Below are 23065 nucleotides of genomic sequence, written 5' to 3' on the forward strand. Positions count from 1 at the left end.
CTCTGTAACCTGATTTCCTCTAGACACAGCCCTTTACTACTGAATGCATATTGGCCTGATTGCTAGATTGTTGTATTCATGTAATCAAAGAATCTCAACCTTTCCTGTTTAACACACCCCCTCCAGCATGGGAGTGATTAGCCGAATGTATAAAGAACTGAAATGTCTTCTATCTGTTGTGCATTATTACAACTAAACCCTGTGGTGTGCACCATGCTCTGAGCATTAAAGTGTGACAATACTGTAAGAGAATTTTGAGTCTCGTTTCCTCGTTGGTAGTGGGATTATTGTGGAAATTGCCACGACAACTGCTAGACAAGTACAGTTCTTTTTTTAAAATCCATTCTCACATTTCGTAATTCATACTTGGCCTCCAGAAAGTTGGTACATGTGCACAAGTGATAGGAATCCGAAACTGTTTTTCAAGACATAGCACCCCTACCCTTTGACAAGTGCATGTTTTATTAAAACTATTTCAGATAATTGAATGTCTACTGATGCATGTTAAAATTATTTAATTCTTTGCTTTGGGTTTTTAAGCTATATTATGATTAAGGTGTAAACATAGAAGTTTGAGAAGGACATTTTCTTCTTCTAATATTAATGTTTTATCTAAATTCTTCTAATAGACCTTTAGTTTATCTACTTGACGGTTACTTATGTTTGAGGTAGGTCTTTTAACATCTCATTTGTTTTGAATACACAAGTATCCACCATCGCTACAACTGGGTACCCATCATCCATATGACTTTGACGTAAGTTTTCTCCTGTTAGTACAAAATTATAATAATACAAAATTAATTACACTGCATGTGTAATTAATTTTAATTTTCACCCTGACACAGTATGCTTGTTGCACACAGAGTACCAAAGGAGATGTGTTGATTGTAACATTTAAACCAGGATGCTGTGCTCTCAACGCATACTAAATGTGACCATGCAGTATTCTTTCATTAGCAAAGCTCATTCAGGACAACAGCTGGAGTGCAGCTGTTTGGTCACAGCCATGGAAACCTAAGTAATGATACTGATGTGTTATGCATTCTCGTTTCTCAGGGTCCTGCTGTAGAGAGATGGCAATATAGTATGTTGGGCATGGACTGCCTGATATACCCCTGTAGTGTCCATGTTTAATTCATTTTCATGCCAGTGTGTTTTTTGCCAATGTAGTTTATTACATGTTGACTGACAAATCAGAGGTGAAAACATAACCTCCTTAGCAGAGGTAATAAAACCTCCACACATTTATCAAGGAAATGTCACCAACATTATTAATAATTAGAAACACAACAGGAAATTAAAAGTAGAATGAAATGTTTCTAGAATATCAAAATAGTTGACTGGTAATTTTCTGTTGGTCGACTTATCAATAAATTTATTAAAGCATGTTAAATCCTCCAGTATCTAAAATCCAACTTTTAAGTAAAGTAGAAAATATTTTTTCTTAAGTGTGTATAAAAAGCAGCACACACACGGACACACACACGATAATTTGTCCATCTTCTTAGGGTGCTTAGTTCCTCTCAGGAGGACACTATGTAAATTAAAATTAATTAAATATAAAAAAATAAAAAAATAAATTAAATTAAATTAAATTAATTTAAAAATATAAATTAAATAAATAAAAAAATTCCTGCGCAATGGGCTTCTGCGCAGGATGTGCGCAATGGTCTTCTGCAGGATGTGCGCAGTGGGCTCTTGCGCCTAAGGTTTTTTTTTTTAAATTTAATTTAATTTTAATTTTTTTGTTTAATTTAATTTAATTTTTTTTTAAATATATTTAGTGGAATGAAATGGTAATGGTTCATTTTTGTTTTTAAATGTACATATTATTAGATATTGTGCAACGAATAGGTGGTTGAAGACCTGCCAACACGACAGCCTGCCAAACTTACCTATGAGTTCGGACCCAGCTCCTGTGTCCACTGGTGTCCTGTTTCCACCCATGGCAGCGTAGTGGCGTGGGGCTGGCTCATCCCTGCGGCCCAGGGAGCGCGTTTCTCCGCGCTGATTCAGGGGCAAATGATGCTGGTCTTCACAGGTGACTGACCTACGCAAGCCTGTAGCCGCCCTCCTCAGGAGATTATGTGCTTGTGTGTGTGTGTCTTCCCTGCATTACGCCGCTGGTGCAAACATGGGCAAGGAAATGAGGCGGACCGCTTTTCGCGGCGCTTCTACCTCCGGTGCGTCCCGGGGTTAGAGGATGATGGCGTGACGTTAATATATTGTTTTACATTGCATGTGTCACGTCATGATAATTCAGTCTCTTGTGCCGCCCTCTCGCCATTTTTCAGCCTAGGCAACCGCCTATGTCGCCTGTACCAGGAGCCGCCCCTGGCAGAGACACTGGCCTGTGATTGATCCCAGTTCATGGGCAGTGGAGAGAGGAAGGTTTGCACTCTGAGAAACTCTAGTGTTAAAGATGTATTTATCATACACAGGCTTCCATGTACATGTACACAATTACAAGTACAAGTAACACAAGAAAATATAAATTATGAAGCAGGTGGCAATATGTGATAAACATGTAGATATAGGTCAATTACACATCAAATATATTTTATATAATTAACTGTGAGGATGTTTTCAAATTGAAGTTTGATGATTATGACAGTTTTGTGAAAACATAGAAGAGGTCGGACAGCGTAAGGTATAAGGTTATACTTTTGTTAAATGGGATCTGAGGGTATAATTGTAAAATATAAGCCTATATAATCAATGTGAAATCATTTAAAATAATTATGATCATATGATTCATATTTTTAAATACTGTCTATGATTTAAACGGAAGTTATTTGTATTTTTAACTGGAACGATGTTTCCCACTTGTCCGCGTGTGACCCGGACAGTTTATGCTAGCGCACGGTCCGTCTCGGTAAGTCGTCCGTGTGAAGATGGCGGAGTATGTGAACGTCGTCCGAAGGGCTTTGGGACAAATAGGAGGTCACGGGGGACTAAAAGGTCTTCTCGTTCAGTTCTTCAGGTGAGTTCAGTGACACGAGTTAGTGAGAAACTTTTTAATAAACAGGAAACAGAAGCGTGACTTGGTTTTATCTTGTTTTATCTCCTTTAGTCAGCTGAGCTAAGTTAGCATGTTGACAGCTAACTCAACCAGGAGCAGCTGGTTAAGGTCTTTATAAACAACATCTGTTTCTAGACTGAGATAAACTTTACAAAGTTTAGACGCCTCTGATTTATTCGGGTCACAAGTTGTGTTTAAGAAAGTTTTCTTTTTGCCTGTTTCACTGAAGGAATTTGCTAATAAATAAATAAGAGTGAATTGTCTGTGTTGGGACAGTTAACATTATTGTTTTTGGTTCGTCTGTAGAGCGAATGATGTGAAGACCGGAGCTCTGATCGGCGTCGATAAATATGGAAACAAATACTTTGAGGACACTAAGCACTATTTCTTTGGTGAGTGGATTTTCCATAAATAACTAAATTATTTTGTTCTTTGTTGTATTATCACTTTTACAACATTTGGTTTTTGCAAACCACTTCTAAAGATATTGCTTGTTGTTGTTTTAGGGCGACACCGCTGGGTGCTCTACACCACAGAGATGAACGGAAAGAACACCATGTGGGAGGTGGACGGCAGCATGGTGCCTGCGGAATGGTACGATCCGTGTTTTATTGTGAAAATAATACAATAAACAACAGTAGCTGAATATGCAGCATTTCATTTATCGGAACGACACTAACTTTATGTCTAATCTAGTTATAAAATACTGATAAAATCATGTAATCAGGACGGTGTGAAAATGGCCTAAACATTCACGTGCTGTCATGAGATTTTGTGTCAAGTTTTGTGACATCATCCACAGAAGTCTTCAGGTTTAATGTTTCCTTTTTGTAAGTCGAACTCAGAATAAGTGTATTTTGTTTCTCCACTATTTACTCGTCATGGTGGAGATGAAGAAACGTCCAAAGAGTGAATTCAGTCACACAGAACAATGACGAATTTTTTTAATATGCTTATTTCAAGCTAGGCAGGAAAAACCTTTGGGAAACTTCCTCATATGCATCATGGGTTTGAATGTCAGGAATCAGGATCATTGGAATCGTATATCTGTGTTCTTTAGGCATCGCTGGCTGCACTGTATGACAGACGACCCCCCCACCACACACCCACCGGAGCCTAGGAAGTTCCTGGCTGAGGTCCATCAGTTCAACGTGAGCGGCAGCGCGCAGCAGTACGTGCCGTACTCCACCACCCGCAAGAAGGTCCACGAGTGGGTTCCCCCCAAACCTGCAGCCCAGTGACCTCCCACTGCACGTTGCATTCTCCACTCTGTAAATTAATGGTTTCCTGCCTCTGTATCCAACATGTCCTGAATAAAATCTCTACGCAAATGTTTGAAATGAGCGTCGCAGTCCTTACATGAAGCTTTGTGTTCCCCAAAGGTTGAGAATTGATTCCTGGTGGATGAAGCTCCAATATATGACATATTAAGGAATCTACTGCCAAACTTCTATAATATTATATTCTGGTTTCTGATCAACCTCTGCAGCCAAATGGAATCAACTCAAAATATGAAATAAACGTCACAGTGCAACATTAAAGCTTCTGAAGAGTTAGGTTTTAATCAATGTTTTAAAGTTGCACAGTTCCGTCTCTGATTTGTTTGGGGAGAGAGTTCCAATGGGAGAAGGCAGCTGTGGAAATGAATCCACTATTTTGACTATTTGCGATAAATGTTCACCAATTACTTTTTGTGAAGTCTCCACAACTTTAATGTGTCTACTTGTGTAGCATTTAGCATTTTCCATTTTTAAATTGATTATGGGGCTTGTCATTATTGATTTATATGCCAATTGTTATCCCGACTACTTGATCAGTTGTTTTATGGAATCTAATCAATGGACTGATCGTCTAATTGTTGTGTAATTGTGGTAACAGTTAATTCTTCTTTAGAGACTCAGCCTGATAATCATCACAAACAGTATTTAGAGCAGGTACATGGTGTATTTCAGTATCGGTGCACTGATCCAGGGGTTTGTGTCTCAGTCAGTTTACTGCCCCGTGTCTGTTGCATGTTAACCTGCAGGATTATGCTGAGCTGAGGGGAAGTTGCAACATGCAGCATTTCTCACTGAGGTGCAAAGAGATTCTGTAGAGCTGACAAGTGTGTGTGAAAGTGACCGGACTCAAAATACACACACACAAACCCACACACTCATGACTCAGTCTGTGTGAATCTCCAGCCAGGAACAGAACGCTCATGTAGGACCGAAGACTCAGAGGTTTGTACACTGTTTTATTTCCACTTTTTAACATTTAACTTAGATATAAAGGATTTTTAATGATTACTTTTCACACACACATTTGGTTACTATTGTAATGTCTATTGCATTTCAGATGGAAATACTGTGTATTTTTTGCAGCTATAATAAATCCAGGGTTACTAAACAAATTATGTAACTGAAACAAGTTATTTTACATAAATAAAGTAACATAGATCCCATAATTAAAACAATGGTTTTGAACAATATTTTTTTGTCTTGTGACGCCTCTTATGAAATGGGGTCTAGTTTGTAGGAGTTATTATCACTTCCACCAAAACGTAATCAGTTGGTTCCATTTAATTAATTTCTAAGGCCCTGACAGGTCAAATAAATATCCAGCATTTAATTAACAAAGTACGGTTATTAATTAAAAGTAATGTGTGTGTCAGATCTCACATTAATCATCTGGAAACCTCTTGGATTTATCAGGTGACTCTTTGCAGGAGCCTGACCCCGGCGTTCGGTTCCACTGGAGTAAAACTGAAAGAGTAAAAACTAAGAAAAGTAAAATGCTGCTTATTAATCCCAGAGGCAAGTTTATGTGGAAAAATATTGTTTATTTTGTAGAATTTGAAAACTTAAAAAAAAACATTAGTGATTTGCTGGTTCTTCTGGTTTCAGGGATCCGAAGCAGTTCAATGAGGAAACTCACAGTTTCATTTCTTTCTCCTCGAGAGGACAGTTTGGAGGAGGAGGAAGGTGAAGAAGAAGAGGAAAAAGAAAAGGAAGAAGAAGAGGAAAGTCAGGTGAATGTGAGTTCCCTCTGTGTGTGTGTGTGTGTGTGTGTGTGTGTGTGTGTGTGCGTGTGCGTGTGTGTGTGTGTGTGTGTGTGTGTGTGTGTGTGTATGTTTGTGTGTGTGAGTGTTTCTTATCCAAGAGGGGGCGTCGTTCCTTTTGATTTGCATCCAGGAGGCAGCTCTGTCACCTCGGCTGCATCACACAGGCTCTCAGGGCTTCTGGCGTCCTCTTGACTCAGCGTTTTCAGAACAACAAGCCTCTCTGGTCTTTATTTAGAAACCACAGGAGACTATTGCTGCTCAGAATGGAAACCAGACAAATAACCTGAAATGAATTATTAAAATCAATGAGCTGGAAAATACTTAGACAGTCGACAGTAAACCTGAGCTGTGGCTGACGTTCCCCACAACCTGAAGTCAAATTCACATTGAATGAATTCTCTGTCTTCATCCTGCATTAGATGAGAGCCAGCGTCTGATTCATCCTCTGCAAATGGAGCAGATAATCCCTCTTGTAATTGCTGATGCAGCAGTAAATGCTGGTGGTGGTGGTGCCAGCTGGGCACCAGAAACAGACTGAAGAGTCTTGATGTCGAGACACGCTCCTCTGTCTGGACCTCTGCGGCTTCCCCCCCTGCCAACTGTCATATCTCCTGACTGTCCTCTTCCTCTTCCTCCTCCTCCTCTGAACCTCCATCCCTCTCTCCCTCCTCCTCTGACCCTCCATCCCTCTCTCCCTCCTCTTCCTCTCCTCTTGCGTCATTAATGCCAGACTTCTTCCCTTGGCACAGATTTGACTCCTGCAGGAGCGTCTGAGATCCTTAATGAGTATCTACACACTGGACTGTTTTTAAAGGACTTTTGGGGCCTGGGGGGCCTGGGTGGGGGGGTCCTACATCGAACCAAGCTGCATAAATGTCAACTTCCCCTTTCTGTTCATTTAACACGTGTGTGTCTCTGCACCCAAGAGGGAGAGAAACCTAAAGTTAGGCAGAGAGGGGAAAGCTATGGTCAAAGAAAACATTTGTCAGTTGAAAAAATGTTTTGTTAGTTCCGGACTCTCCAGATGAAAAAAAAAAGGACGAAGCCGCACCTGTTTATTATCCTGTGAGTCGTCTGCTTGACAAGGAGCAACACTCCCACTCATAAAGAAGGTCTTTGAGCAGGAGTGGGAGGGGGTGCAGAGTCCACACACACAAACAAACACACACACACACACACACACACACACACACACACACACACACACACACACACACACACAAACACACACACACACACACACACACACACACACACACACACACACACACACACACACACACACACACACACACACACAGGCTGTTATCTGGCCCCACAGACTTGAAGAGCTGTCGGAGTCTCCATCCTGTAGAGAGCGTTCACCCCTCAGGGCTCGAGTCTGGCAGGAGATTCCAGAACTAACTCAAAATTCCCACACTCCTTCATTCCCTGACACCCCCCCACCCCCCACCGCCCCTCCACCGTCCTCTCCACCCATGAGAGGCAGTAAAGGTTGTTGTCAGACGTGTGCCCGCCCCGAGCCGGTGGAGGGTGGCAGATAGGGATCAGAGGAATACCTCCTCCTGGCTGCTTCTTGCCTTTTAAGGTGGTCTTTCCCCAGCAGGGCAGAATGTGTGAGGACGCTGGAGGTCAGGAACGCAGCTCGGGACGAGGCAGTGCACCAGCAATTTGGGATTTTAGTGAGTGATAGCTGAAGAAACAGGAAGAGAAAACATTTCACAATAACAAACACACACACAAACACACACGCACCCACCCACACACACACACTCCTCCCCCTCAGAGGGAAGTCCTCTCCCTCCAGGGACACACACACAGCTCTCTGATATGCAGGGGTCCTCTGGAGCTGCTGTGACATGCACTTTGACCTCAGGCTGTGAGGAAGAGGAGGCATGAGGAAGAACCACAGCGCTGTTCCACTCATCTACGTGACGGAGGTACAGCGTTTGCACTTGTTTCGACCCTAAATCTGTCTCCCTGCTGTTGGTGTTAGTTTCTGCTCGGTGTTTTTTAGCTGTTCTGCATGAATGAAAAGATGAATTCAGTCTTCAGATGTAATCAGCTGTGAGTTACTGCCTTTGTGAACCCTGTGTTCACTCGGGTTACATTGACGTAACACAGAGAAAGTTGATTTATCACTGAAATGTGCTCTGTTACAAACCAAGACTGTAAATTGTGACTTTGCAGGGTCACTATCTAACCCTGGCATTCTCTGTGCAGCTTTCTGTCATAAGATCATTGATTTTTTTAAGGGTTTTAAGCATGAAAGAGTGGATTTCATGCAGTTTTATTCATGTTATTTAACTTAATTGTGTTGTTGTTATGGCTAGATCTATGTTCTTAACAGTTAACGGTTGGGTAAGACAAGTTTCAGCACGTCTCCCTCTCTATGGGAAATGTGTAATTGGCCTCTGCTGCTTGAGAAACGCCTGAGGAATGTCTACATCAAGCCATAGATCATGGACAGGCTCTTACACTGCACAGAGCTTTGTATCATCTCCAACATCCCTGGAGTTTCTCTGCATCCAAGCGCTCAAGCAGGAGGTCGTGTTCCCCCTGTCCGTCTCTGTCTCAGCCGACCGGGTCATGTGTCTGAAAGAGAAGCATCCCTGGGCCAGTCCCTGCCCAGTGACTGCGTGCGTAATATGCTGACGCTGCACGTCTCTGCGTGTGCATGTATCATGTGCCCTAGTCTGCCAGTATGTGCACAACAAAATGCTGCTAAACATGTTATGTAAGCCCTCTGGTTTAATGGGGCTCTTCCTGCCAGCCCATAAACAAGGAAACAGAAAAAGGAAGAAGACGCAGGACATTTTTTATCGCTCCTCAGTGTTTTTTCAGCCTCTTCAAGGTCTCAGCTCTGCAGAAAAGTTGTGCAGCAGCAACACAATCGTGTTTTCACAGCTCCTGCAGCCTCGATATGTTGTTAAATCCTCTGTCAGCACAGCCTTTAGAAATGTGGCTGCTCCCTTGAACTGTTAACTCTGCTCTCTTCCATGTGTTTACCATGGAAACCATCACTGTCTCCGCTAATTCAAGACCTCGATTCACAGGCTGCTTTCATCCACACACACCCCCCGGGTCTGCTCTATCATTAAGTCGTGTTTATCCCACAACAGAGGTAATATCTCCGAGGACATCACAGTGTAAAGTGTCAACAACATCAGGGTTTTTCTCTGCTCATTGCGGTGGTTGTTGTGTGTTGTCGTGTGCGTTTATCCTCACGTGCACTCTGTGTGGGGACATTTGCTCAATTTGTCCCCTTAAATTGACATTTTTATCAAAGTTTGTCGGCTACTTCTTCATCTGTTGCCTTGAAACTTTGTGACATTTACTTCCTCCTTCAGGATGAAGTGTTGCGACCTTGGTCATTATTTTTAAATAGTGTCCATTAGTTTGGTTTATGACCATATTCCTGTAAATGGATGATATTTCCAGCTGCATTTGGCTCAGAGCTCAGCCTCACAGAGCTGGAGGCTCGGCTGCAGCCTCGTGTTGTTTCTGTTTCTCAGCGTGAAGGGCACTTCCATTTGTCACCTGTTTAATTTACTGGCTTTGGTACAACCAGTCTCTCTCATCATTCATATGCTATTTATTCCAGCAGATTCCTCAGAATATCTCTTACCTAACAATGTATACAATGTAGGTATTGAAATATACATTTTCCATAGACTGAGAAAATGTCTTTGTTAGTTCTGCAGTGATGATGAGCAGCTTTCTTTCTGTCACAGAAGTTGATTTTTGTTTCTTGGAAAAGATGCTGATGAAAAATAAAAAAAGATATCCTCTGGCAGAGTCAGTAAAACACAATGTAAGAAATTGTGAACTGTGTGTTCTACCCACTCCCCTCAGGCGCTGATTGCAGAACCACAGGGACAGATTGCTAATAATCCAAGAGTGCAGATTTACCCATGGCGTTTTATTTTTTTCAGTGTTGAGAATTGAGTTATGACTCAGAGAGGAAGTGCAATTATTTCCAGTACAACCCCGGGGTGAACCCTGATTGAACAAGTTACAGCTCATCTTTAAATAGCTTCTATTGTTCAACCGAAACCATCAAACTGCAATATTCTAATTATTTTAATTATAATGATCTGAAAGAGAAGATTCTCACACTTTCAAAGCAGGAACCAATAGGTGTTTGCTGTTGGTGCCTCACTCACACACATACACACACACACACACACACACACACACACACACACACACACACACACACACACACACACACACACACACACACACACACACACACACACACACACACGTTAATATAAGCTGTCATCCTGTGTCCATCAATTTCTCATCAGGTTTGTTACACGTGGACCATTCAATTTGTCACCATGGCAACAAAAGATGATGCTAGCCGCCACTTCTGTAGTGACCATCAGGCTTCAGCTCTAACAGGCATTAAACTGAGTATCTTTGCAAGTGAGAAATAAAACACAGATTGTGTCTTACATCTATTATCACCACATTCATGTTGTAGAGCTGATGATCTGTTTTTCAGAAAGATAAAGATAATAAATCCCTGTCAAACGAACTTTGTGTAATCACCTATAAATATATAATAATTATAATCTGTCCATCTGAACCAAAGTCATTTCTTCCACCTTACCTACATTAGCTGCATTATTATCAGTGGCAGTATGTGTGTTGTGTTGTTAGGAAGTGTAGAACACAAAATAAATGCATTCTGTTTGTGTGAATAAATTCAGAGCAGGTCTGAAGGTCTTATTTATACCTGACTTTTCTGACTCAGCTTCATTAACATTTAACCTTGTCTGTGTCCTCAGCCTGCAGACACCTGCTCCAACAGAGTAAACAGGCTCTGTACCGTAAACAAAGGTTCAGTGTTTTTCTCTCAGTGAAGTCAGCAGATAAATAAAATGTTATATTCCTTTTCTGCTTTTCTAATTTTTCTTTAGGTCTGAATTTTATAAACACGGGCATCTACAAGCCAATGGCGACGGACAGATTAGAGATTTAAATCTCCACAAGAAATTAATTTATCCAGGGTTTCGGCGTAAACATTGTAATAATTTTAAAAGTATATAGTGTTATATTTTGAGTTTTATTTTGTGGATCTAGCTATGGTTAGCGAGCCAGAAAAGACGCTATCTAGCTAACACAAACTAGCCAGTTGAAACGTCTTCTTTTTCATCTCTATCGTACCTTTAATGTCTCACTGCTGTGTTTTTTCTGTCCCTTAAATTCTCTTTCCCTCTTCGCCCACAGCTATCGCAGCAGGTGTCATTTAATCCACAACTAAAACATTCTCCAAAGGGACTTCAAACCACTCAGGGGAAGACAAAGGAAATGAAATGTCACGAGCTGCTGCTGCAGGGTTGTCTCTGACGTAGGGGGCATGCGGAGGGATGACACATGAAAGCGTGGCTCGTGCCCCCACATGCTTTGAAAGTCTGACCCCTTAGATATTTATTTCAAACGGCCTCTGGTGACCTGAGTGAGGCGGATCCGTCCTTTATACAAGCATTCGTACATTCTGATAGTCCAGAGAGCCTCACATGGTAGAACAGCAATGTTTGTATGAATGTAGAATGTGTAATATAATCCTTTCTGTGATCTACATGAGGTGAGAGGTCAAGTCCTGAAGTTCTATCTATCTATCTATCTATCTATCTATCTATCTATCTATCTATCTATCTATCTATCTATCTATCTATCTATCTATCTATCTATCTATCTATCTATCTATCTATCTATCTATCTATCTATCTATCTATCTATCTATCTATCTATCTATCTATCTATCTATCTATCTATCTATCCATCTATCCATCTATCCATCTATCCATCTATCCATCTATCCATCCATCCATCCATCCATCCATCCATCCATCCATCCATCCATCCATCCATCCATCCATCCATCCATCCATCCATCTATCTGAAATCTAAAATGTAAAATTTAAAATATTCAGTGTGCAAACATAAATCGGAGAAAAGGCAGGTTGGTTTTAAACTTGAAATGTGAAAAGCCTCTAGGTTGCTCAAGTCCCCAAATTCCAACAGATAACACTCATTTGTAGCCTGATCATGTTTGTAAGACCTGATTAATTTAGGCTACAAATGTTGATAATAAGCCTCGTTGACATAATGATGTCACATATTTAACTTTAAATGTTCAGGTCAACCAGTTTTCATGTAGTTTTCAAGGGAAGGGTCAGAAATACTGACTCACATTCCCAAGTGGGAATTTATAACCTGGGGCCTCAAACCTCCCGGCTACGAACCCCCCCCCCCCACCAAATCGTGTCTTTTCTACCCCTTCAGGCTTCAGACTTGCATCAGTATCATCACTGCCAACAGCAGTAAAACTACAGCAGGGTTTTGTGGCCGTGTTATTCACCTTGACAGAGCTGCATCTGTCTGCTGCGGAGCTTCATCTCCTCTCCGCCTAAATCCACCGCCTGAGTGCAATAAAAACAACTGCCAAACCTTTTCCATTCCCAGCAAGTCCATTCAAGTGCCCCATTGATTTAGTCCCCCTGCTAGGCTTGGACAAAAGGCACGGCTGGAAAGCAAGGAACCATAGTCCTCCCTGAAGAAATGCTATTATCGAGGCTGAAATAGCTCAGGGAACGTGAGGAGGAGGAGGAGGAGGAGGAGGAGGAGGGGGAGGACTGATGTTAGTTTGTTTGAAAGAGTTGCTTTTGAGGTGCAGAGAGAGAGAGAGAGAAGAAGAGGCAACAAACTTTTTCTCCGGAGGAGGAGGTGCATGAGATGTCAGAGCGAGACACTCTATGGACATTTTCCGCCTACAGTGGAATTTATAATATCAACAATGGATCATCTAAATTAAAGCTGATAGTTATATTTCTGATGCACTGAGAGAAATAAAAGTTTTATGAGTGAAGCACTGGTCAGTTATAAAGAGCTTGTGACTCTTGCGATTCATAAAGCTTTGTTTCAGTCTCCACTGGACTTCCCTGTCTTATCTGACCCCGCTGCTGGAGTTCATTTCTTATTACGTCTGCCTGGAGAAGCTCAGACTGATTAATCACTGTCACCGTTGCCAACCGGCAGCTACAGCAGCAGCAGCCTCCCTCAAGCTCTCTATCCCCTCGTGTCGCCGCTTGTTTGTGTTCTCGTGCAAGTATAAGGATCATTACTTGTCCACTATCGAGCCTAATGGGGCTTATCAGCATCAATAGATGGAAAAAACATTTATTTAGCCGAATTTAGCCCAAGTGACGCTCCATCATTTTCGGCTGCAAGATCCCTACGGATTATATTATAGTTTTTCAGGGAGACACAGATCCCAAGCTTGGTGACGGAGGAGAGGAGAGGCCACGTCGTTAGAAGGGGTCACTGAATATGAAATGCTAAGGTGCAGCAAGAGAGATAAAAGCTACGAGGCTGGGAAATGATCCTCCAAGAAGGGGGGGGCATCATGAAAGAAAATGTAATTGCTGGCACGGAAGCATCAACTTGTAATATAAAAAAAAGGGGAGAGATGTGAGGTTGACAGATTTATAAAGCCAAGAGGGAGATTTGAGGACAGGTGACACGCAGGCACAGAAAGACGAGGACGAGGTGTGATGAAAGGTGTGATTGGGGTTCTGTGGGAGTTATGTAATGCCCCCCTCCCCAAACAAACCCACTATAACTTCACTGCACCAGTTACTGAGCCCAAAGGACGTGCATGTGTCTCGCTGCTCAATGGATTCTGACTGAAGGGATGTTGTTTTCACTTTGCTCTGGTTGGTGCGACGAGTAAACGACGCGTTACAGCACTGCAGCTTTTTGCCTCTGAGCCCGAGTGTCACATTATAAACACATTAGTGCATCCCATCATGGACAGGGACATTATCAAGGCAGTAGATTGGTGTCAAAATAGTCTCTTTATTGTCTCTGGAGCTCCTAAAGTTATGAGGTTCATTCCCTGTCTGAGAAAAGGCGTGCAGGATTAATTAAATACAATCTCCTCCATAGTTTTAATCTCATCCCTGCAACACAAATCCATTGGACAGTTTTTATTACGACCACAAAATGAGCGTGGGCGTGTGTCTGCTGGAGTGGAAATGAGATATTAGAAGAAATGAGGAAGCAGAGAGACGGCTCTTCTCACAGGGGGACGACGCCGGGGACATCCAGTCTCTGCTCTGGAGAGTTTCACCTTCCTGTCTGACTCAGAGACGCAGCAGCAAACCCGGTTAAAACAGCTGCTTGTCAATTGTCACCTCAGCTTTCTCACATAGGCAGTCACTTACACAGAGGGAGAGAGATGATAATTTGATATTAGCTCTGACGTTAATTTTACTGGCAGGCGGTTATGAACTTAAAACACTGGAGGTTGTTACAGGTATCGAATGACATAATCTAGCAGCATTAAAAACAGTTGGAGTGACTCACTCAGTGACTCGCCTCTTTCAGTTTGATTGTGGGTTTGCAAGTTTGTCTTCAAGCAAGACAACGCAAAACCCATTTGGTCACGTGATGGTTGAGCATGATCACGGTGGCAGCTGATCGTGGTTTATGATTACAACCAGATTGCTCTGCTACACAGTGTGTCTGCTCAGTTATTCTTGTATTATTGGCAATTTAGGTAGTTTCCTTCACTCTTGTTGAAGTTTAAGAAAAGAGGATGTCACATCTTGTGAAGCCCATTGAGACAAACTGTGATGTGTGAATATGGGCTACACATATAACATTTGATTGATTGATTGGTTGATTCGGTGCAAATTTCCTTTATCACTTTCTTAAACATTGAAAGCTTGTTTTTTTTTTTTTTTAATTTTCACTGATTTCCCAGAGAATAATTGATATTTCACATAAAGGAACTGATATTTATGAGTATGTGCAATTTGCTGCAGCTTGATTAAATTTAATGGGGCTCCTGTGAACTAACTGAGGATATGAGGACATGTGGATGCTTCTTATCTTATCTTCTCCTCTTTTTTTGTAAATGATGTGGACACATTTATTAGAAATATCTCATATTGTACTTCAATGCAACATCAACAATACAGGCATAGCTTCAAGAGAATATCTTTATTCTCTCGTGTTGCGTTGCATTTCATCATATGAGTTTTCCTGTTTTTCCCCCGGTGCTGCAGTTGCACTGACGTCAGATGTACTGCTACAAAACTATTAAATTATTCGTGATGTGATTTTAAAGCATTTTTTGCAGCTTCAGACTTTGTTTGTTAGCTTTTTTGTGCACTCAGCAACGAAAGAAAAAGAAAAAAGTTATAAAAAAAAGAAGTTATTACAGTAACCATAAAATGAAACAATGTGCTGAGACATGGTCAAATGATCTGTGGAGCTGTGGTCAACTGTAAAGTCAGGTGATCCTTTCTTCGTGGGTTCATCCCTATGAGTGACAATATAGTTATATTATTTACTGCAAATATATGAATATTAGTCAGTGGAGCCTAAAAAAAACAATTTGCACATTGTGTAACGCACAAAAAGAACATCATCAGATTGTTCTGATCCTAGAAACCTCATCAGAGTGTATGTGATCCCTCCCTTCCACTTTTTAAAATCCCATCAAGAACATCCTGACCCACCCCTGACCTAAACATTCCATAGCCCCTACAGAATGTTCCTATTCGCCTTCTAAATATCCCACAATCCCTCTGGAACCAAAACATCATGGAATCCCCTCACAACGTTCCACACTCCCTCGTACATTCCCGGAGCCTCGACCAGCACGACGTGAACTTTGTCCTCACCTAAGACAAATCCGGAGCCCCACCTATAAACGCACCAGTATCAGTTTCCCCTGAGCGGAGCGATGTCACGGCTGAGACGCAGACAGGAAGCGCAGGAGGAAGTCTATAAAGAACACAAACCGCTGGTGGGGGACAGGGAACAATGGAGTCTTGAGATAAACAGTGTGGAAGTTGTACACGCAAATGCACATGTGATTTTTACATCATCTCATTGCTCAAGCTGTGCTGCATCTCGTTTGTTATAGGACTAGTGGAGCGTCCATTCTAATCTGTTTGCAATGTTCAGTTCTCTTGTGCAGTGTTGATGCTCTGGAGCTACTTCAGAATTATTCCTTGACCTCAGCGAGTCCTCGTCAAACTGTTCTCTACTGTCACTTCTTTATTGTCTGTGTTCATCCTACCTGGTTTGTCTGCAATGGAGATTTCATTATCAAATGACACTGAATAGCATTTACATAAGTCAGAAGTAGGCTTGAGCTGATGCCCTCTCTGAACCGAATCAATGCGGCGCACAGAGAGAGCACCAATCAGGCCATAATTAAATGTCACATTTAACTCCCTGCCTGTTATCTCTCTTTCACACGCACGAGCATGGATTTTATAAATCGATACCCGGAGGGGGGAAAATGGACTGGAAGTTTATTAGTTTTTTTTCTGGATTGATCACAGCACAGAGACTTGTTGTCGCTGTCTGTCCCCGAGCTGTGGCAATGATCTTTCTAACTATGCTCACACGAGCCTCATGGAAACGATATAATTGAATCAGCCTGGATCTCGTTCAGTTTTCGGTGACGGTAATGTCGACCCTACAGGCAAACCTCCACGCCAGGTGCTGCGTTCGGCCCCGCAGGCTGAATCACTGAGCGTCCAACCTATCGGCACACATGGACTTGTCCAAATGAGTAACTGGCTGCTGACTCCCTCGCCGGCCTCATGCAGGAGAGAAAAGAAAGTGATAAAGAACGACAGAGGAGAAAGAGAAAGAAGAGCGAGATAAGAAAAAACCTGTGAGGAGACCACAGCCAGTTGTTGCAGACGCAGCCAGTGAACAAGTATATGAGGAAGTTGTCATTAATTCTTCCTGTTGGACAGTAAACTATTAGCAGGTCCAGATCCTATGACACGGCCACTGGCAATACTAATTGGTTTCTTTATCGGGCGGCAAGATTAGACCTGCCGTGCGTTTAAATCATTCATGACTCATTCCCCAGACCTTCGTGGGGGTTATTCATCTATATCCTTTCACTGGAGATCTGGCCGGTGTCATGTAAACCTCTTTCATTTATCTCATTACAAAGGAGGACGGTGTCCTTTGGTCGGCTGTAAACACCAGATATTTAACAAGACGCCGGGAATGTGGAGCTGAGAATTAATGAGGATGAACATGAAGCTTCAGAATTTTCTCGGTGAAAATAATGACCAACTGATAATGTTCAGAGAGAAATGAAAAACACCTGATGCATTAATAAACAACCCGAGCATTGCATTCCAGTGGGTTGATGCGATGGAGTGAGTTCTTTTAACGTTGTGTCGACTGACTGTGTCTCATATTTATATCGGGGAAAGTTATTTTTTGATAATTACCTATATTGCTTTATCGCTCAGCCCTGTTAGGTTTCCATCTATCTATCTATCTATCTATCTATCTATCTAAGTATCTATCTATCTATCTATCTATCTATCTATCTATCTATCTATCTATCTATCTATCTATCTATCTATCTATCTATCTATCTATCTATCTATCTATCTATCTATCTATCTATCTATCTATCTATCTATCTATCTATCTATCTATCTATCTATCTATCTATCTATCTATCTATCTATCTATCTATCTATCTATCTATCTATCTATCTATCTATCTATCTATCTATCTTTCTAACCTTATATTCTTCTATTCATCCATCCGTCCATCATTCAGGCCGCCTGCATGTCTATCTGTCTTTCTTTGTCTCTATCTATCTATCTTTCTATTCTTCTCTGCATCCATCCGTCCATCAATCTTCCGGCTGTCCGTCTGCATGTCTATCTTTGTATATGTCTGTCTTTCTATCTTTCTATCTTTCTATCTATCTATCTATCTATCTATCTTTCTATCTATCTATCTATCTATCTATCTATCTATCTATCTATCTATCTATCTATCTATCTATCTATCTATCTATCTATCTATCTATCTATCTATCTATCTATCTATCTATCTATCTATCTATCTATCTATCTATCTATCTATCGATCGATCTGTCTATCTGTCTATCTGTCTATCTGTCTATCTATCTATCTATCTACCTATCTATTTATCTATCTATCTACTATATATCTATATATCTATTTATCCATCTACCCATATGTCCATCTGTCCACCTTTCCATCAGTCCATCCGTCCATCTTTTATTTAAAATAATAATCCAAATCTTATAGTTCTCTTTTGCTCGCCATGCTAAAATAAGTTTGGGATAAATTTGAACCACAGCTTTTTTAAATAATGGATGGAAGCAGACAGGTCCTCGTTATCTTATATGAGTCAATTAACGCGGGTGTAATCGATATCTCCCGCAGCCCCTCCCTGCGTGTGGAGCGGTGGGCGGGGTGTAATCCAGCGCTGCCCCGGCTCCCGGTGCCGGAGAGGAGAACCGGGCGGGTGGGTTTGAGGAGCAGACCCCGGCCGCTGCTCGGTGCCCGTCGGTCGGTTCCTAACAGCCGGGACACGAGGGGGGTTTCCCCGACGATGGTCACGGACCCACGGGGGACTTCGCACCGGAGGAACGGGGAGAGCCCGGAGGTCGTGGCCGGAGGAGGCGGCGCTGCGGCGGGGGGAAACTTTCTGAGAAGTCCGGGGACACGGACACCACCAGCGGGGACAACATGGTAAATACACGGGTCACAACCGCAGACTGTATATATAACAATTATATCACAACCCGGGCTAGGGTTCGCTAACTCCCCGCGGGGATACCTCGGTGTTTGTCGGTGTGGAAACCGAACGACTTCAGCCTTTTTCCTCTGTCCTCCCTGGTTCTTTAAATTAAGTGGAAAACGGGGACATGTCGTGTTTTAAAACAAGCGAACCCTCGAGTGTTTTATCATCAGATATCAATCCTCCTCTTCTCCCCAAGCGAACAGCTGTTGTGTGCTTCGGTCCCTGAGAACCGACCAGATTCCAGTGGGAAAAACCCCCATTTAGTTGTTGCGTGTCTGAAACGTGAACATCGCCCAAAGCAGAACGTATTTAAATACTCAAAGTGAAGCTTCAGGATGGTTTCTGCATTTCGGCTCAGCTATAATACTCTAATAATCTAATGTTCCTCTTTATTACTCCATTATTAGTATTGGTGTCTCTTTCCCATATAATAATACTGTTCTATAAAAATGCAGTGTTTCCCTTATGGGGTTTGGTGCAGATGAACTCCTTCCACATCATGTGCTGACCTGCCATGGAAGTTGTAAAACACTGAAGCGATTCAGACACTGGGCTCAGGCGACCTTTTACCACCAGGACCATCATGTCCACTGACCAGATTCCATTTAAAAATAGCTTGATTTATTTATTGCTTTGAATAAATTAGCATATTTACATTCCCCAAGTGAAGCCTTACGAGCCTTTCTGCATTTCAGCGCAGCTATAACACGATAATGATTTTCCATTCTTCATATTGGTATCTCATTGCTATAATAGCGTTCTATTGATGTAACCACTGACCATTTCGTCTAATGCACTTTCGGTTATTTACCTTTAAACCTCTATTTATACTCGGCTTCAGTACTTGTGTTACTTGTGTCTTTAATCACCTTATACTTTAAATATTTGTATTGAGCACATACTTCTTTGCAGGGACATCTTTGTAGTAGTTCTGTTGGCTGGACTTTCTCCCTAGACTCATTTTGACCTTTTAATTATTCTTATGCTCTTTGTATTTGACTAGTTTGTTTGCTAATGGCTGCCTTAATTTCCCACGGGATCAATAAAGTATCTTTCCTTCCTTCCTAATGGATGTTTGGTGCAAAGGAACTGAGCGTCTTCCACGTTGTCTGCTAATCTGTTTACTGAAGTCGTCCCAACACTTACAGTCTGACACTTTGCTCGGACGACCTTTCGCCACAGAGACTCTGTGATGTAATCATCAAGTAGAGCTGTTTGCAAACAGTATAGGGCCCCTCGGGCGCAGGCAGCAGCGCAGCAGGTCCGTCCGGCCTGTCAGCATTGATTTCAGGTGGAGGTTCAAATCTCTTTCTCCTTCAGGGTTGTCATACCCAATCACAGAGCTTGTTGTTTTCGAATGCCAGGCATGCAGCGGCGACATGCTTGTGTCACTATTCCTTGGAAAGGTTGGATAACATGATGTGTCACGGCAGACAAACGGTTTCCTCCCTGACCCAGTTACAGGGTCTCGCGTACGGAGAGTGTCTCGTCCGTGGAGGCCACTAGCTCACACTTCAACACTTGAAGAGGGAAATGACAGCTTTAAAAAAGATGGAGTTCACTTACACTGGAATTCACAGGTCTCGAGTGAACCACACATTTAAAAGGCTCTCCTTAAAAAATTGCTCAATTCCCTCACTTCATGTGAATATAATTGTTAAAAGACAGCTACAATCCTTTGAGTGGGAGCATGCCAGCTGACACCCACATTGTCCTGCCGTCTGTGAGGCATCGGCGCTCCCAGGTGCCCAAGCAGACATACACAAATTTAAAGGAGGCGTATTCTGCTCATATTCAGCTGAATTGCATTTATTCTTTAAAGGTTTACTTGCTCTAATGAAGGCTGGTCCCCTCTGTTGTGATTGGTCATTGGTGTTTTGAATTCGAACAGGTCATTACAGCTGGAATATGAACCCCCCTCACGTTTTGAATTTCAAATTAAAACGTGAAGGCCCTATTAAGAAGCACGCCTGACTAGCTGCTACGTGTGTGTCATGCAAATGTTGGCGTTATCGTCTCGGCTATTAACAAGCTAGCAGCTTCGGGAGCAGGGTTATCTGTGGAGGGGAGGAGCTTCCTGTACCACTGCCTGTTGGCAGCTTTGCAGAACTTCCAGAAACACTGATAAACATCATATGTCTCCTTTAAAACTCACCCATGAGGGCTCTGTGAGCTTTCAGTAGCTGCAGGCAGATCCTCCCGTTCTCTGTGGTTAACATTTATCTGACAACACGCATGGGGGGGGGGGGGAGGACTTGTGGGAGTTTTGACTAAGCATCTTCACGCTCACACCTCGGAGCAACCCAGCACAAACACAGTTGACTGCTGAGCAGCTCTTGTTTGTGGAGGGCAGAGGGCCTTGCTCAGGGGCGCCTCAGCGGTAGTTGTTGTGGAAGTATCCAGCGTTAGTCATTCACTTTCCTCAGGCACATTTGTTTTTTAGTCAGTATCTGGAAAGTCCTGCGTCTGTAAGGGAGCAGGATGTTGTCTGAAGTACAGGAACCTGTCAGAATGATTCCTGCTCTCATTTCTTTTGTTAAGTGTTAAGTGTTTTTAATAACTACTTATTAACCAGTTATTCACCAAATTGGGTCAAACTATTTGATTCGTAATCGCTTTCAAACACATACAGTCAACAGATGTCAGCTCTTGTTACTAAATTCTCGTCCATACGCTAAGCACCTCGTCGAAGATGTTGTCTATGATGTCTAAATCTTACTTCTCTCCTTTCTTCACGGTTCCTGGCATGAATCTAATGCAGCAGGTAGAAAAACAAGTGTCTTAACCTTGGGTGCCTTCATACATAATGCAACACATCTGGTATTTCTTCAGCGTCTCCTGAGTTCAGAGGGTTGTTGTCGTTCGGAGCCTCGACGCCAACAGCTGCACAGACGCTGCATGTTTAAACTGGTCGGGCACGCACGGCTCAGGTCTGTGAGGATGTGATGAAAACAGAAGTGATCTAATATCGAAGAAGGAAATTGATTCGCTGAGCCGGGCATGGAAGAATCGCTGTTTGCTTGGTTTATGGTTTTATCAATATGGATGGCTCTTAAAGGTCGGTCCTCTCCTGTGAGTATTTACATAAGCCTAAAGAGCGAGTGGGTGGTGGTGCATAGTTAATGCTCGGAGTAGCCTCCTCTCCTGTTATCATTAGATCACTTTTCAAAGAGGAAGATTTCACCCTCTGCACGCTGGAGTTTTATGTTTGTGTTTGATGTAAAGGAAAGGGATGGGGGGGGTTTCCTTCTCCGAGTCTCACAGATTTCCCTCCGGGCTGCGGTTTGTGTGTTTCTCTAAGATTTGTTCCTCTTGGCCAAGGTCTAATTCAGCTTTGTTGGCACAGACATACCTGGAATTTATTCACCAGGGAAGAAGCATGCGTCTGCCTTCAGTCGCAGTAGGATGAGGCTCCTTTGTTTGGAGCGAGAAATACGTCATGTAGAGACCTTTTTAAAGGGTTGTGTTGTATTGTTAGACATCAGAGAAAAGAGAATAATGTGACTGCAGGTATTTTTTTTATCTACCTCTTGCACACATGCATTCAGGTCTTTGTTTTGATTTTCAGATGGTATGTAAAACCTTTATTTCCAGTAAAACCCCAACATGCAACGTGTGCAAGATTTCAGTATTTGTGTTCTTTGTCAGTTGTGACTGCAAATTAGATCATAAGAGAAGTTCTATGTGATTCATTCTCTGTAGGTTTTTGTTTTCAAAGGCTTTAACATTAAAGCTCAGGGTTAGGGTGGAGAGTCAGGAACTAGAGGATTCTCTTTTGGTGCTTCTCTCCAGATTCTTAATTAGATAATGGACATATTGTTGCAGTGCTGCTCTGAGAGAAAACAGAGCTTAGAAGTTGCATCTTGTGATCCTCAGGTCAGAGCTCATATAAAGGCCCATGGGTGAATGGCCTCTTCACACACACATACACTCACACAAACACACAAACAAAGTGACTCTCCCCCATCAGCACAACAAATCACTGGGATGAGCGGAGCTGGGGTCATTGTTTGTCCATTCACTGGGAACCAACTGGGGGGAGTGAATGCCGCTGAATGGGGGGCTGACTGATGGTCTTCGCCTTTTGAATCGCTTCGCTCGCTTTTACAGCGAGATGCGATCCCGGCTCTGCTCGGTCGCGTATGTTGTCACGGCAACCGGTGGAATCTGTTTCCCTATCGCTCTCTCTCTCTTTCTCTGTTGCTCTTTGTCGTATCGTGGAATAACTGAGGGGTTAGATCCATTATAATCGAGGCGGTGAGCGAGCGAGCGTGAGAGGAGGAAGCGACGCGGTGCGTTAAGAGGAGAATCTGTGACCGTATTCTGTAAATTGTGTAAATTATTTCACACTCTCTCTCTGCCTCTCTGC

At 42.4% G+C, this 23065-nt stretch overlaps 2 protein-coding genes across 3 annotated transcripts in view; both read left to right on the forward strand.

Moving 5' to 3' along the window:
* The first annotated feature begins 2880 nt into the window (after window positions 1–2880).
* ndufa12 (NADH:ubiquinone oxidoreductase subunit A12) lies at window positions 2881–4362 on the forward strand. Its single transcript, XM_061074407.1, has 4 exons — window positions 2881–2983; window positions 3329–3414; window positions 3529–3616; window positions 4083–4362. Exons 1-4 carry the CDS (start codon window positions 2895–2897, stop codon window positions 4261–4263), a joined length of 444 nt encoding a protein of 147 aa, XP_060930390.1. The 5' UTR covers window positions 2881–2894; the 3' UTR covers window positions 4264–4362.
* Window positions 4363–7809: 3447 nt separating this feature from the next.
* Window positions 7810–23065, forward strand: part of tmcc3 (transmembrane and coiled-coil domain family 3) — a 33531-nt gene continuing 18275 nt past the window's right edge. The window contains exon 1 of one of the 2 annotated variants that reach the window (XM_061068140.1): window positions 7810–8005. In XM_061068140.1, the coding sequence (XP_060924123.1) occupies window positions 7961–8005 (45 nt within the window). In that variant the 5' untranslated portion in view covers window positions 7810–7960. Of the gene's footprint in view, window positions 8006–18416; window positions 18645–23065 lie in introns of those variants that run through there. The other variant, XM_061068149.1, reaches the window with a different exon arrangement.

Source organism: Limanda limanda, chromosome 1 (genome assembly GCF_963576545.1).
Source record: "Limanda limanda chromosome 1, fLimLim1.1, whole genome shotgun sequence".
NCBI lineage: Eukaryota > Metazoa > Chordata > Actinopteri > Pleuronectiformes > Pleuronectidae > Limanda > Limanda limanda.

Excerpts from the sequence above, each read along its gene's own strand:
- ndufa12 (XM_061074407.1), top strand. The coding sequence starts at position 2,895 with ATGGCGGAGTATGTGAACGTCGTCCGAAGGGCTTTGGGACAAATAGGA. Across the intron at positions 2,984-3,328 it reads CTTCTCGTTCAGTTCTTCAG|AGCGAATGATGTGAAGACCG; the intron begins GTGAGTTCAGTG and ends GTTCGTCTGTAG. Across the intron at positions 3,415-3,528 it reads CACTAAGCACTATTTCTTTG|GGCGACACCGCTGGGTGCTC; the intron begins GTGAGTGGATTT and ends TTGTTGTTTTAG.